At 32.1% G+C, this 16,299-nt stretch overlaps 1 protein-coding gene across 1 annotated transcript in view; it reads right to left on the bottom strand.

Moving 5' to 3' along the window:
• Positions 1-385: 385 nt before the first annotated feature.
• Positions 386-16,299, bottom strand: part of EMC2 (ER membrane protein complex subunit 2) — a 37,400-nt gene continuing 21,486 nt past the window's right edge. The window contains exons 6-11 of the mRNA XM_054590397.1: positions 14,686-14,771; positions 14,479-14,538; positions 9,500-9,581; positions 8,747-8,857; positions 7,610-7,714; positions 386-1,018 (exon numbers count right to left, since the gene is read on the bottom strand). Of these exons, the coding sequence (XP_054446372.1) occupies positions 932-1,018; positions 7,610-7,714; positions 8,747-8,857; positions 9,500-9,581; positions 14,479-14,538; positions 14,686-14,771 (531 nt within the window). The 3' untranslated portion in view covers positions 386-931. The remainder of the gene's footprint in view (positions 1,019-7,609; positions 7,715-8,746; positions 8,858-9,499; positions 9,582-14,478; positions 14,539-14,685; positions 14,772-16,299) is intronic.

Raw genomic sequence — 16,299 nt, 5'->3', positions numbered from 1 at the left:
TGCAAAATACTGTTGAGGGTATTATAATGATTGATTAGTACAAAAAGAAAAAAGGAAGAAATTCCAATTATTACTAAGAAGGTAATGGGATATGAGGATTGTTATTCCTCTAAAGATAATTTAGATTTTTTATTTTTTCTTAAAGTAAAAATAACTCAGCCCCTGAAACCCCTTTAATTCCTATTCTCTAGGTCTCTAAATATTCTTTTATATAATTTACAATGAAAGGTTCAATAAATATAACTTTTAAATATAACTTTTACAAAGGTTAAATTTGAGTATTATAGCATTAATAAACCATAAAGCAGTTTACAGGTAGAAATCTAATTATGTTCTATGGCAAAACAAACATTTTACAAAGAGATATTGCTGAATTTTTGAGTATGACATATTTTAGCATGAGTCAGCAGAATAACGTTATAGTACATAAAACAGCCTACTGAAACGCTGAGCAAAATCCAACCTGATACTGAAAGTCAAGATAATATGCCAGTATTTTGCTTCTGTCAGTTATCTATGCTATGCATTTCCTACCACTGATAAAATGAAGTTAACTAGAAACTGAGTACTAAAACATCTTCACTCTTTAAGCAGAACAAAAAGAATCTATAATCTTCACATGCAAGTTTAATAAATCATCATGGTTTATTTAACGAGGTCATTTCTACATCACATTACGGTTTAAAAGCAGTGTGATATTAAGAGAATGAAGTACAATCAATAAGATTCTTCTTAAATTTTCTTCCATGGACTTTTCCCATCTTCCTGCTTATCAATAAAAGGCATTTTTAAGTTTATATAAAGACAATTCTTTACAACTGCCTTAACAGAAAATTAGTATATAAATAGCGTTGGACATTTAGTAAATAAGTCACAGGCCAGTAAGTTCAGTTGTGCAGTTGTGAAATGTAACGTGAAAGTTTTTGAAACCTTAAGACTGGGTAATCTGCAGTGTTTCCAACATGTCTTCGACTGCCTTGAGAGAGTATTTGGTTTCCTTCTTACTTCGACCTGCAAACTAATTTTTAATAAATGCAATTAGGCTCAAGTCAAAATCGCAACCTTACCTTCAAACTCTTAATGAGACCTAACATCATCTGTTTTATCACTAGCAAGAAATCAAATGTTTTCAAACAAAAATAAAATACAAATGTAAAGTATTTTCCATTAAACAGTTTAAAGTACAAGATATCTCTAAAATTAAAGTTAGTCATAATTCTTTAAATTTTTCCAGATTTAGTAATTGACTAGGTAATAACCATGCTTCTGCAGCAAAGACCTGTCAAATAAAACTGTTACATATGGCAGTGATGTAAACATGTTTTAAAATATGCATTTCTAATTTAAGTTGTAATTTACTGTGTGTGTGTGTGTGTGTGTGTGTGTAAGCAAATTAAGACAGAATTTTACAATGAAAACAATGTAACACTCAATACTATCTTTATATATTTAAACCAAATTCATGGCATATTAAATGCAATATAGTGTACAAAATCAGTAGGGGAAACACTGCTGAATACCTCATGCTGATTTCAAAATGAGTTTTCTAACTACACTGACAATTCCCATGATTCATCAGCTTGATTTAACACTGCAGATTTACTCGGTAAGTAAGTGTTCCTTATGGGGGTAGGTCTGTTACATCTGTATTACCTGTTTGCCCCATCGTGAAAGCACTGAATAACATTTACTATTAACAACATATAGTATTTTCAATTAACATCTAAGCACTCAATACATTTTCATGTGACTGATCTTTCTTTCAAATACCAATGCTGTCTTAAGTACTTAGTGCTTGATTTATGACGTGTTTTTTCCCTTTTGTAATTAACTTAATTTGGCAAACTTCTCGTGACCTGTTGAGAAAGAGTAAGTGATCAAGCACAGGTAACATCACAGAAGCAATAGGTTGCAGGAACTGGTAACCTGCCTCTGACCTCTTTGGCTGCGGCTTAACATTATGACTCCCCCACTTCCTAAACCATTAGCTTCTGTACTTGAATCTTTATTTGATAAGAGTAAATAAAGGGGATTTCTAGAGGAAATGCCAGGAAAAGAGAAAAGCTCATTAGACCCTTTACCTTTAATAAGATATTACAAACTTAAGGAATTCAAATGTTAAATATACAAGTCATAACTACAAAATATAGTAACAGAAACACCACGTTTAAAACTTTGCCTTTTCATAATTCCGTTTGGTGAGTAAAGGATGTGGGTGTGCTTATTACTCCTATTATCCAGTTGATAAATTCACTTTCACAAGGACTTACCAAGAACAGAAAGCCTTTTCTTTTTACCACTGCCTATCCAAAGTAAACAGGAATGGTCCCAATCAGACACTTAAAGGTCTAATTCTAAGAAAAAGCTTTGGTGGGTTGGGGGAGGGGTACAAAGATAGGATACCACATAGTAACACTTACACAGTTAAAATAAAAATAAAAAATTCCTGCAGAGTTAGTCATAATGCATATTTTAAAATACAGTTATTTTTCTTGGTTTGCACTTAAACGTAATAAAAATAAAAAGGATGAATTTGATTTTTTAAAAATTAGCTAATAAAAATACCACCTAGGTTTGCATATCAACACTACTGACAACCAGTGCTATTTTGAATAAACCAAACTTATTTGTGTCAGAACAAATAAAAAGAAAGTTGTAAATATAAATCAATCACTTCAAATTTTGCCTGACATGTAATTATTTTGTCTATTCCAGAATTATATGGCAATTTAACTGATTAAGCTGTAATCCTATTTTTCCCTCAAATCATGATTTAATTTTCTATTTCCCAAAAGGATAGTAACAGAATCACCTCTACAATCATAAATAACATATGGATCACTAGCAGAGATGAATTTAACGGTGTACCAAAGAAGCATTTATCTGGATAATTATTGTGTGTGAGTTCACATTAAAGTTTTTCATGAGCATTAATCAAACTTGCCTGCCTCTACTCAACATGCTAAACCAATTACCTAATTGAAGAGCAAGTAGTAGCCATATTCTGTTTCATTATTAAGTAGAAACAAAGAAAGAAAAGCAGTTCTTAAAACATCATTTTCTCTAATTTACAAATGTCTAGAAAAACATTACACTAAGGAATATTTTTCTTTATACTTGTTTATATGCCTAGACATGAGTCATGAAGTTCTCAATTAGATCCCACAGATTTACTTACTAAAATGTCAATGTCTGAAAAGTTATACTTTTTCACATTAACCATAAATTCTGCATTTTTGTTTTCATACAGTTAGATTTTACTTAAGTAAACTCTTCTTTCATAATTCCCTGTTGGGTCTTAAAGAAAACTCACCCAAAAGAATACAAATAGTAAAAATTTGATTATCAAATTCAAAGGTTAATGATTTATTCATTGTAGTAACTGGGATAAGTTAGACTAAAATTTACCTTTACACAATTTGTGGAAACTATCATGTGTACAAAGTAATAGGAAAAATAAAATGAAACATTGGATAGATGAATCTCAGAAACATTACACTGAGTGAAAGAAGCCAGGCATGAAGGAATATATAACCTATGATCTCATTTATATAAAGTCCAGTACAGGCAAAATTAATTTATAGTGATAAAAATCAAATTAGTACTTGTCTGTGGTGCGGAGTGGGGCTGACTGCAAAGTGGCAAAAGGGAACTTTCTGGAGGGATGAAGATGCCATATGTCTTACATGGGGCGGTGGTGGCGGGGGGGCATATACTTGTCACAACTCACATGTATGCCTAAGATGTGTACGCATCATTTTATGTAAATTATAACGCAATAAAGTGGAAAAAAAAAGAAGGCAAAATAAATAAAAGGAGGATGGAGTTATACAACAGTGTAATAAATTGCCACATGACCACATATTTCTCTTCTCGTTGAGAGGTAAAGTGCTGCATCCCTGATCTAGGTTGACCATGGGATTTACTTTGCTCAATGGAAGATCTGCAACATGCAGAAGCTTAAAAAGCCCTTGTACGTTAGAGTTTGCCTATTTGCTGCCCTTGGAATCCTGGGACCACCATCTAAGCCCAGGTTAGCCTACTAAATGAGAGACACACAGACCGGCACTCCAGTCAATAGATAACAAACGTTCAGATATTAAGTGAGGCTATCAACCACTAGCATAGGACAGAAATATAAATAAGCCCAGTCGAGACTAGCAGAATCACTCAAGTGAGTCCAAGCCAAACAGCTGACCTACAGTATCATAAGGAAGTCAGTCATTATTTTAAACCACCAAGTTAGCAAAGAGTAAAAGATACAAATATTTATGGAATCACATTCACATAAAGAGAACCCAAAGCCTCTATAGAAAAAGTACAGACTATGTGAGCTTCAAAAGCAACAAGAGATTTTATTTAAAACATGCTACTGGAGTCTAGAGGCAGAAATAAATTTTGTATGATGGGTGATTCCCAGTTGAGAAGAATTTGAAGTTGCTATATGGAAACCTGACTTGACTAACTGAGAGATGCGCTACCTTCCAAGACGACAGAAACTGGCAAAAATTCCTTGTACTATCCTGTCATATAGAGTCAAGAAAAGGCAAGTTGTACCTTCAGTAATGATGCACAGAACATCTGAGAATTATGAGGTTTACAGTGCAAAATTGAGACTGAAGAGCATAAGCAATGCTCTCAAGGCTCTTTCCAAAGAATACAGAGATCTTATAAAATAAGTCTCTGAAAAGAATATGGATCTAATACAATAAAATTAAAAAAAAAAAAAAGAATGGCAGGCAGGGCCAATTTAACTAAAGGATAGGGGTTGGCTGGATCTTTGAACAATGGCTTAAATTACTGAAATGGAGTCATGCTGATAAAGTGCATCTCAATGCAGGGAAGGGTATGTTTGCCTGCTTTTGTGTTACTGAAGGGACAGGAAAAAAAGATAAATCTCATAAAATAGTGATATTAGCTAAGCAAAAAGTAAATACATACTGTAAAATTCCATAAAGTTTAAAAAAGGCCAAAACCCACAGGATTATATATTAGTAACTCTTGAGGAGGGCAAAAGGAGCAGAAATTCAAAAGTAGTACCATGACCTGGATACATTTACGTTGTAAAGTTCACTGAAATGTACATTTATGATGGGTTTCTTTTTCCTATGTATATCATTTAATAAAAAATCATTTTAAAAATATAATAATCCCATGTCAAAAAACACATTCTGAAAAGCTAGTTGTTTCTCAAAAAAGTCTTAAAAAACAATGTAGTCTGCATACCATTACTTTTATATTACACAAATCTTTAAATTTTTTTCTCTTTAAGCTTATTATGTGAAACCCCATTATAGACCTGAGCTACCTCAAACTGTATCTGAAGAAGCACAACCTACCTAATATTTATAAATAGTATGACTTATATGCCAACAGAAGTAACATTCTCTATTATATACATGTAATAAAAATACACAGTTACTTTTAATGATGTGATCATGGGGGTACTATATTTTTAACTTTCCAACCTTCTCCAAACAGGAACAGAAAAACAGAGAAACATACAGCAACAAAACCAAAACCAAAATAACAGAAAACAAGACAATAAGACAACTTCAAAAAAAGTACATAGGAGGAAATCCTCCAAAACTCTAGAATGTGGTTCTATCAACAGTAGCGGGACCTAAAAAAAGCAATAGCTGTGTGTTAGGAGCAACAGGAAGTAAAAGAGGACAATCTACTACTCTACAAGCCATGAAAGAAAAGTATAAACTGATGACTCTGTGAATGGCCTGCAAAACCAGGACAGTCTCAAAGGCTCCAAATCAAAGATGTGCACAAAGCTTGCACGCAAATACAGTCAAAGATCTAAAAATTTCTGAAGTATGTAGCAAATACCCTCTTCCAGTAGGAGAAAAACTAAAAAGAAAAAGAAAACAAAACTTCACACTGAAAGAAAACTACCAAAAACTGAAACCAAACTGACAAGGACAGAAACCCTACGGGAAGAGGAGAGAGATTTCAAAAACGGGGCGGGGTGGAAGGCAGGACCCAGAAGGGTGCCCAGAGGTAGCAAATCCCAGAAGCAGACAAAACAAAAAACCTAACAAAGTGCAACATTTAAAGCTGAGAGCAACACCTAAAAATTCAAGATCTGTGGAGCCCTAATGGTTGAACAGAGGGCTAGAGCCAGAGAACCCTTCTGAACCAGGCCTAGTTCTGACAAAGACTGAATATACAGAGCGATCATAACTGAGTTCTCCTTAACAAAGAATAGAAAGCTGCAGAGAAAGTCAAGCTGGAAAAGTTATCCTATTCTATCGCTGACTCCCCTATTCCATAAAAACCTTGTCCTGAGAGCCCAGGAAAATCATCTCACTGAAACATGGAGAACAAGAAAAAGTATACGAACTAACTCCACAAAAATTATTAGGGAGAGAAAAAAAGAAAACAACAGAAAAAAACTGTGAAAGGATACGAATGATACCGAAAGTCAGAAAGGAGAGCCAATAAACTTATAACTGGGAACCTGAAAAAGAAAACTTAAACAATCAAAACAACAGTATTTAAAACTGTAGTTTTAAAGGTTGAGTTTCTCAAACTAAAAGAGGACTGAACCCAGATATTAAAGGGTCTATTGTGTATCTGAGAAAATTAGCCCAAGAAATAATCAACAAAACATACTGTATTTTATAAATAAGTAAAAAATTCCTTAGGACAAGCAGACAAAAAGCTAAGTCACTTATTAGGGAAAGAAAATAAGGATCAGACTTTTTGATGGCAGCAATATTTTATCTGGGAAAAAACAACAACAATGGAACAATATGTTTAAGAGACTTGGTCATGTAAGCTAAAGGTTTTATAAAAAGCCAAATCGTCCTTCAGATATAAAGACTATATACCAGAGTTGTCCAACCTTTTGGCATCTCTGGGACGCACTGGGAGAAGAACAGTGGTCTTGGGCCACACAGTAAATACACAACCACTAACAAAAACAAATGAACAAAAAAATCTCTTAATGTTTTAAGTAACTCTATGATTTTGTGTCGGGCTACACTCAGCTATCCTTGGCCACATTCAGGCCACGAGCCACAGGCCAGGAACTGGACACCTCTGCTTATAGACAAGTAAGTTATAAACATGCAAGATTTAAGACGACTGTTTTTCCATGAGGCCTTCCTGAAGAACCTCCTAGCAATAAGCTTCAGAAAATCAGGTATGACACTTAAGTACAATACATAAATTTTGTTATATAGTTTGGTTAGTTTACTCTTAGGCTTTTCTTCTTCTTTTTTCATTATTTGAGATACCTCTGATCAATAATATATTCACCTACACAACTTGCTTCTAAAATGCATCCTGCAATTTGTTTATCCTTTCTGGATTTTCAAAATTACTTTTTATTTGCCAAATGCAGAACTACTGAGACTTCTAAATGGTGAGATTAATTATGGGATGGATCATAATAGTAACAGGATCCTCTTGGGAAAAAAAAGCGATCCTTACCACTAACAATTTAATTCTACACAGTTAAAGCACATTTAATAAAGGTTAAAAGGCATAAAAGTCCAATGATAAACATCTGGCTTTGTAGTTTGCAGAAAAAAACCCAACAACTAAGAAATACATTCACTAACTTATGTCATAATATAAAATTATCAATACTAACCTGGTAAGCTCTGTTTATTTGACTAGCTGCCCAACTAGCATACTTCATGTTGTCCTTTTTTGTTTTTGCACTTGCTTTTGGATTAGAAGCAATATGACTTGCCGACTAAAAACAAAACAAAACAGAAACATCAAAAACAAAATGCCCTTTTCCTAGCAAAATAATCAAAAGCATGTAGGTCACAGCTGCAATGGGATGATAACAAAGTTTATAAAAATTGTACCAAAACAGCTTTAAAAATAAAAATAAAGTTGAATAAAATTATAGTGTTTAAAATTGACAATATATTTTAAAATAATGAATAATCCAAAGTAATGGGAACAGAAAAGATGTCTTTAATAATACATAAAATAATTTTATTAGTTGTCTACCACAGCTCTTACAGGTAAAATTTCATTTCTTTCCAGAAACATATATTTGTTTCTTTCTGCCTCCATCTCTGCAATCACTTCTGTTCACTGAGCCCCAATAAAACATTCATCCAAAAATCCATGAAAGATTAAGATAAATTAAAATTTCAAAGAACTGGACTATTAAAGAAAAGTTTATTTCTCCAGGCATTCTGACTGCAGAGAGGAACTCATTTTATATATAAAGGTCAGCAAATCCTTCCTACTCCGAAACTCTTGTCAGCTCACTTTTCTAAGCTTGTCATTTGGCATAAATAAACAATAAGACTATTTAATTACATGCTTCTTGCAATTTTTTTCTATACTCTAAAAAATATTTTAATTTGACATTAGAGGTTTTATTTCTAATATGTCTTTTATTGCCATAGTTTAAAAATATCTCACACAATTTTAATTTAAGGTAAGAAATATAACTATGTTGGGTATAAACCCAAGAATGTTGAAACAATTAAGAAATAGATGGGATGGATTTTTATCTGTTATCTATTTAATTTTATAAGGTAAAATTTCATTTGATACATTAAAAACATTTACAATTAAATGTCAAATAGTGTATTAACACCCAAAAATATAACTGCCTTACAATCTATTACTCATAATTAACTAGAGAAAAATATTCATATGCTTATCACAAAAAAGAGAGAGAGGGAAGTAATTGGATAGGATAGTTAATGGATTTTAAATGACAGATTTGTTAAAATAACATTAAACATGCACCTTAACTCACCATGTAAAGTCCAAACAAAGCTCTCATATTTCTGTTGTTCAGTTTCAATGCCTGTGCAAAATACTTTCTTGAAAGTTCAAGGTTTTCAAGTCCACCTTGGGTATATTTTACCTGTTAAAAACTGCACAGTGCTGAAACCTGTTTATTGCACTACTTTGAAATACAGCATGTTTCATCATACCATAGGCATTAGTAATTAAAACATTCTGTAAACAAATATAAGACGTTTAAAAAACTTCATCCTAAAATTATTAAAGCTAATCTAAATTTTAAAGCATAACTCCCCACTAAAAAAACTATTAACAGTCCTTAACATTGAAGTCCTTCTAACCTTATAGCATAGAATTATATTCTATCCTTAACAGTAAGCAAGTAAGATATTTGCTATTTTCCAAAATACTGACCTTGATATGAATTTTCTACAACATAAATTTAAAAGTCATAATCACTATAAATGTCTCAGAAGCCATTAAGTGGTGACAACTGTGGCATAATTAATTCATTATTAGAAAATAGTATACACATAAAAATACAAAGAATTCCACTGTTTTAAATAGTGCTTTTAACTGAGAAGTCGGTATCCCATTACAGTATTAAAAATTTAAAACTTTTACTCCCACAAGTCAATTTTCATCAGATGTTTTAAATATTTATATACTTGCCTAACATTAAGGACATATTCTTAGTTCCATAATAATACTCAAACCAACAAAAATAAAATCACATACAATTGTTCTTTTTCAAAACACTTACTTCAGCATATTGCTGGCAATATAAGTGGTTGTGTGGATTAGTCATCATAAGCTCCTCTAAACAAAAGGCTGCTTTAGCGTAGCTGAAAAATATCAAGAGGAAAAATTAACTTTAAAAGCCACAAATTTTATCTTAGTTATGCCTTAAAATAATTGAAAAACAATTTTAGTGAGTTAGACATTTTATTTTATCCCTAAATCATTTTAAATAGCTTTATTAATAAAGGACTTATTATCCTAAATTCATAAATATGAATAATATTTAGTTCTTTTAATGAAATGAATAAACAAACAGAGGCTTACATCCTAAAGCAGCCTACGAACAATCAATACATATTACAGTTTTAAAACTGGGTCACTACTATGACATCTAAACTTTAACAACATAGGCTTCAAGACCTTGGATCAAGTTACATATAAAATAACTTCTGGAATTCCACAAATCATTTAATAAAATAATCAAATAGCTAATGTGTAAGGAGGAAATAAACATTTTATTAAGTACTCTCTATTTACTAAAAATCCTTTAAGACATAAATTTACCAACTCAGTCTATTACAAAGACTTTTCATTATTCAAGTTTATTGTGAAAGACAAAAATTATAATAAAGCTATAAATTCCTAAACCCATGAAAAAGAGATCAAGTTAGTGGCTTTGATATACACTCTACTATTTAATCATGTGGTAGAGAAACAAAAATCTTGCTGAAAACCTAAGGAGAAAGCTGCTGCAAGGAGCTCTGAAGAATGGTTTTATACCATGTGACTGTAATCCCCCTTAATGTATTTTGTATGTGTAAAGTCATGAGAGTAGCCTATTTACAGAAAATCCTAAAGAACAGAGGAGTCCTAAGATTTATTTCCAGTGAGAAGGTGATGAGAGTACACATCAGAACAAGGCTACCTACAGTTACTTAATTTTGGCATTTGTCACTCATATACAAAGTTATTAAAAGTTAGATACTTTACACTAATGTCTGATACCCTTATTTTTCAAAATATAAATGTTGCAGTTTCACACATGTGACTAATAAGAGCTAACTTTTAGCAGATGCTCATTATGTATTATTTCTCTAGGTGTTACATGCATTAACTCTTTTAATACTACCCAAACTGTAGGAAGTAGGAAATTAATTATCACCATTCTATAGTTAAGAAGACTGAGGCACAGAGATTAAATTGAAACCCAGACTGTGCCACTCCAAAGAGCTGAAACTCCTCTTAACCACTATGCATACTGCCTATAAGCACTACATAGCACAATGAAAACTTCTGATGGCGATGGCAGTGAAGATGTCTATGGTAACATAAAAGCAGGTACAACAATGAAATCCAAAGAGTCTGAGGAACCAAAAACACCCTGCAGATTACCCCTATATCCAATATTTTAGATTTATAAAGACTCTTACGTATAACCATCAAAGATCATGCAGTTATTTGGCCCTTTCACTTTTATAGCCAAAACCTGACTCTTGACATATGATAAGCATGTAACGAATGAATGAATGAATGAACAAAATGACTGAATAGATATCTAGAACAGAAGTATTTTTATCTGATATTTATTTTTTATCCTATAAAACAAGGGGAAAAATAAAAACAAAATCTTTAAAAATTAAATAAAAATAAAAATAAACAAGGGGAAAGTGGTCTCCACTTTAAACGCCTAATTTTATCCAAGTTCTTCTGTTCCTCACAAAAGCATACACATAGGTTACCGTATTTGTCACTAGTGCTTTATTAACATTATGCTTTTTCCTTATAGCACTTTAATAATTCCATTTGTTATAAAATTTTACAGTGAGGCTGGACCTACAAAAAGAAACCATAATCACTATTATAATTAATTTACACTACTAGCTGCTACTTACTGATATAACATCTAGTCTTAATTACATAGCAAGTAAAAAACTTAAGTGTCTTTGTTTAAAATATATCTTTTTCTTTATAATATATAGGTAGTTCTATCAAGTTGTAACTAATTTTACATTTAAAACAAGTATCTCAATATGGTCAATTGGTGTAACATATACCACTTGAATACCTAAATACACACTAGAATTTATAAATCAGAAGCAAATTTAAATAAAGGTAACTTAAAGATATAAAAATTACATGACAGAATTCTATAACCCCTTTTCTCCCTATAAAAACACTAAATAGGCTTGTATAAACACTCTACTGTGGAATTTAGAGTAAAAAGTTGTAGAACTAGATAAGCAATGTTGTCTGTGACCTATTATATTTAAAGTTGCCTATAAAGTATTTACATGCAGAGCATGTCAAAATGTTAAACATATCTAGCAACTCCTAAATTGCTACATTTTTGCCACCGTGTCCATAAAACTGTGCTGACATACCACAATAATGACCTTTACAAAAAAAAAAACAAACAAATAATCCGACCTACTGCAATTGAGTTGCCCAAACAGAATGAATTAAGTGAAAAGATTCTGATTTTCAGTTCAAAAAATCTGAGGATATTTATTTCCATGTTCTCTAAATCTGAATATGCCTTGAAAAAAAAAATGGCCATCTTGTGAACAAGCTTTAAGAGCAAAAAGACTTTTGCGATATAAAATTAAGGTAAAAATTAACACAATTATCATTTCCTCCAAAAAGAACGTGTTCAAGTGTTTTTCTTTGTATTTTTAATTTCTTGGGATTTTTCAGTTTATTTCTCTTAAGTGTACTTTCAACTATCTCAATAAACTCTTTAGAGACTCAAAATAAAACAAAACAGAATGTGGCCATTACAAGGTGGAGCAAATAAATTTACTGATGGTTTAAAATAAAAGTATTATCTATCTGAGAATTAAAATACAGAAATATTAAAAACATGCAAAACAGATAATTTATTTATATAGTTCTTAGAAGACAGAAAACATGAAAGCAATAAAAATGGATATATGACCATCTAAAAATAAAATGTATCTGTAAGTTTAAAAACTCAATATGAAAAAGACTTATAACAAACTAAGGTATGTTTCTGAAAGAAGAAAGCTTCCAACCATTTATATCAAGAGCTCTTAAAGAATTTTTTTTAAAGGTATAACCAATTTTCACCTATCAAAACTTGCAAAAATTAAAAAGAATAATAGCACACAGTGTTGTTAAAGGAACACAGTAATCGCTAGTGTGAGAGTAAACAATTAGGAACGATTTCTCAAAACCCCTGAAAATGTACATATCATTTAATCAAGTAATTCTACATCTAAGAATTTAGCCCCCCACAAAAAAACAATTAAGATTAAAACAATCCTAACAATAGCTACTGTTCTCTCTAAAAAAATAAAAATAAAAATAAAGACAATCAGCAGAGCATTACAGTGAAAATGAAAAACCACCTATATATTCCCCTAGAAAATTAGCTAAGAAAACTAAGTTACATTAATAAGATGGAATAATATAAAGCCACTGAAATCACATTGTAAAATGTTTATTGCGATAAGAAATTTTTGACAAAATATAAGTGAAAAGCATTTTGCTGTGAAAGATAATTCTATTTTAGGCTTCTGTTTGTTTCAAGAGGTAGTAAAAAAATAAAAAATAAACTGTAGTTAACTTAGGATGATGGAATCACACATGATTTTGTCTCTGTCTTTATTCTTTACTGGGTTTTCCAAATTTTCTGCATTTTTAGTTTTAAAATCTTTGGTGATTTGAAATGTTTTTAAATGCTTTTAATCACAAAAAGGCACAAAGTATTTTAAATGGCTGTCATCTGTTTTACGGACAAAATAAAACTTAGGTGTTTTTACTGCATTCTGAAAATTCAGTTCATGTAATTTAAGTTATATATTGCACACTTTATAAACTATGAAAACAAAATTATCACCATTTACACCAAATATACTACCACTCTCATACATAAGAGAATCCTGAGTATGTTTACACATGTGAACATACAAGCATACACACATCTGTACTGGACATGATTTGGGAAATAGTTTTGTAAGGGAAAACAAAGAGAATCTGAGTTAGAGTAAAGAACTGCAGACTACTTCCCAGAATACAGTACACATTCATTAAATGACAGCTATAATTTTAACTTTAGCTCCCACTTATGTTAGAATTATGCAGTTTACTACCTTAAGTCTCCATTTCGCATTACACATACAGCCCTGGGCAAAGACAGGACACAAGTGTCTTCATTCTATTTTATTTCCTGTGTCAGCTATTTGTACTATGAGAATGAGATTAACTATTCATGCATAGTGAGAATATGTGCATGAGAATCTGATTCTATTCTCTCTAAAAGAAGGAAAGAAACAATGTGATATACTTCAGATTCAGAAGAACTAAAGGGAAAAAACAGAAAAAAAAGAGTTCTGCCTCTACATGGAGGGTCGCGTTAATGCTGTGATATTAGAAAACTCGCACTAAGACAGGGCTAATCCTCTCACACTGGGATTTCCTCCTGTCACTGGAGCAATAAAAAAGCTAACAAAAACATTAAATATCCAATAAGCCAGTTCCTACAGCATTCAACATTCTTGATTATTCTGGGTTTTTTACCCAGGCAACAGAATGCTTCTACTTTGGAAGAGTTGATTCTCTTAGTACTAGGGCTAATAAATGCATACAATTGACAGAATTTTTAAACAGCAGGGAGCATAATACTCTTTGTATTGTAAGAACAATTTAAACTCTAAAAATTCACAATTTTGATTCACTGAAAATAACCTTAACTCAGCAAATGCAGGCCTTTCTAATTCCAAAGAATACTTTATGTATTTGAAAGAAAAAGTTAATTTCCCAAACAAAGTAATTTATAAAACACAAATGGCCTAGGTAAAGCAATTAACGTATTATAACCAATAAATCATTGATTTATTTTTTTCATTTGTTTATTTTGTTCATTTAAAATGATACACGATTCATACCTTCGCACCAACCCTTTGAAACCACTAGGTCTACTGAACTTAGGTAGTGATAAAAATTGCACTAACAAAATTTTGTGTGTGCTTAACAACTTACTCATGTTCGTTAATATAAAGTTCTGCAAGTTCATGCCAGGCTTCTTGGTCTCCAACAAATCTAGTGAGGGAAAAGGAAAGAGTAGGTGCGTAGATATTCAGTAAATAAATGGCATGTAGGCAAAAAGGAAAATCAAATGCAAATTCCATTTTAATTAAAAAAGATTTATCAGAATAACAAAACACAATCCTCTTGTAAGACACTCACTGTTCCAGATACTCATTCAGTTCCCGAATGGCCTCCACATTTTTTCCCTGGGCTTTTCGAATGGCAATCTTACGCTTTCTTGCAGCCTATGGGTTGACATTAATAAAGGATTAGGCGCTCATGATTCCCTGGGTTTTCTTAAAGAAGGTAATCTGACTGTGCAAATTATTATCTCAATGCCAGTGAAACTCCATTGTACAACTACTGCTTAGTGGGAGTTTATAAACATACCCCATGACATCCCACCGGGGAATTCAAACATTCCTCTAACAATCACATATGCTTTACTTTTGATGTACACAATGTATGCATCATTTCATTCAAATAAATAACCGTCCAGATTCTGATAATTACAAGCCAGCAGGGAATCCTAATCTTTATCCGGCCTAAAGTCCTTTACTGTGTCTCATTCATAAGATCTGTATCTTAAGACACAGAGGGAAAGTGAAGATTATAAAAAAAAAAATCACCATGGCCACTTGAATGTCATTATACAAATATGGCGTCTGATAACTTTTTCACAATCTTAAGAGACTAATTTACCTATGAGTCTTTCAAATGAATAGTATAGGTCCTGAAAGACATACTTTAAAATAAACAAAACATTTAAATTGCATTTTCAAGTGTTTTAAATGATAAATATAAAAAAAATGACATTTATGCATTCATCAAATAGGTACTAAACACCTACTATTTGATAGGTAGTATGCTAGACAATAACAATAGAAAGACACACATCAAATAATAAAAAACAATGACAGAGGGAGTTGTGTGTCTAGGGAGTTGTGGCAACAGAGTAGATCCTAATATGTATAGGCTGTGGCAGAAAGGAAGAGGTGGAAGGTCAGGAGGCAAAGAGGGTCTCCAGATATGATACCTGAACTGAAGCAGAAAGGGTAAGTAGACATTAAGAGAGCAAACAAAGACACTGTGTTGAGAACACTGCGCAACAGGAGGAACACTGGAGCAAAGGCATGGGAGACAGCAACATGGTGTGTAACCAAGACCACATCTGAGGCTGGAGTGAACAGTCAGGGTATATTAAGTATTATATTTACAACCCCACCATCTCTGTTTTATTTTATTCAATGCACAAAGCTAAATAATAAACACTCTAGGGCCAGGTTAAACTTATTAATTATAATGATTTTTTTTTAATATAATACACACTCCACAAGATGCAGGCAATGAAAGTAAAATGAATGGATCCTCTTTAGGCTAATGGAGCTACCTGTCATGGAGTGAGAAAGGTGGGGGTTTTGCTCTGAAGAAGTGAGAAAAAAACAGAGAATCAAGAGACTCGCCAGTAAGACCAAAGGCAATATTTATAGTAATAGTGATAACAATATATTTAGTAACAAAATAATGACCAACGTGTTAAAAATGTGTATCCTCTAATATTCTGCTCATGCCAAAGGCCTAATACAAAGCCTGCCACACAGTAGACACTCAAATATATTTGAGTAATTACACTATGTAAAACAATGAAAGCACCATAATGCAGGGTCTGGCAGCAGTAACACCTGCTTGAGTGTGGTAGGGTAATAATATGGATGTAATAATTTATAGTTTTAATTTGAACATTTCACCTAAAATGTCACATGGTATGCTTGA

Source organism: Pteronotus mesoamericanus, unplaced genomic scaffold (genome assembly GCF_021234165.1).
Source record: "Pteronotus mesoamericanus isolate MK-2021 breed Mesoamerican mustached bat unplaced genomic scaffold, CSHL_Meso_final scaffold_174, whole genome shotgun sequence".
NCBI lineage: Eukaryota > Metazoa > Chordata > Mammalia > Chiroptera > Mormoopidae > Pteronotus > Pteronotus mesoamericanus.
The sequence above is the reverse complement of the archived record's forward strand: the minus strand, read 5'-3'. Positions and strand labels throughout refer to the sequence as shown.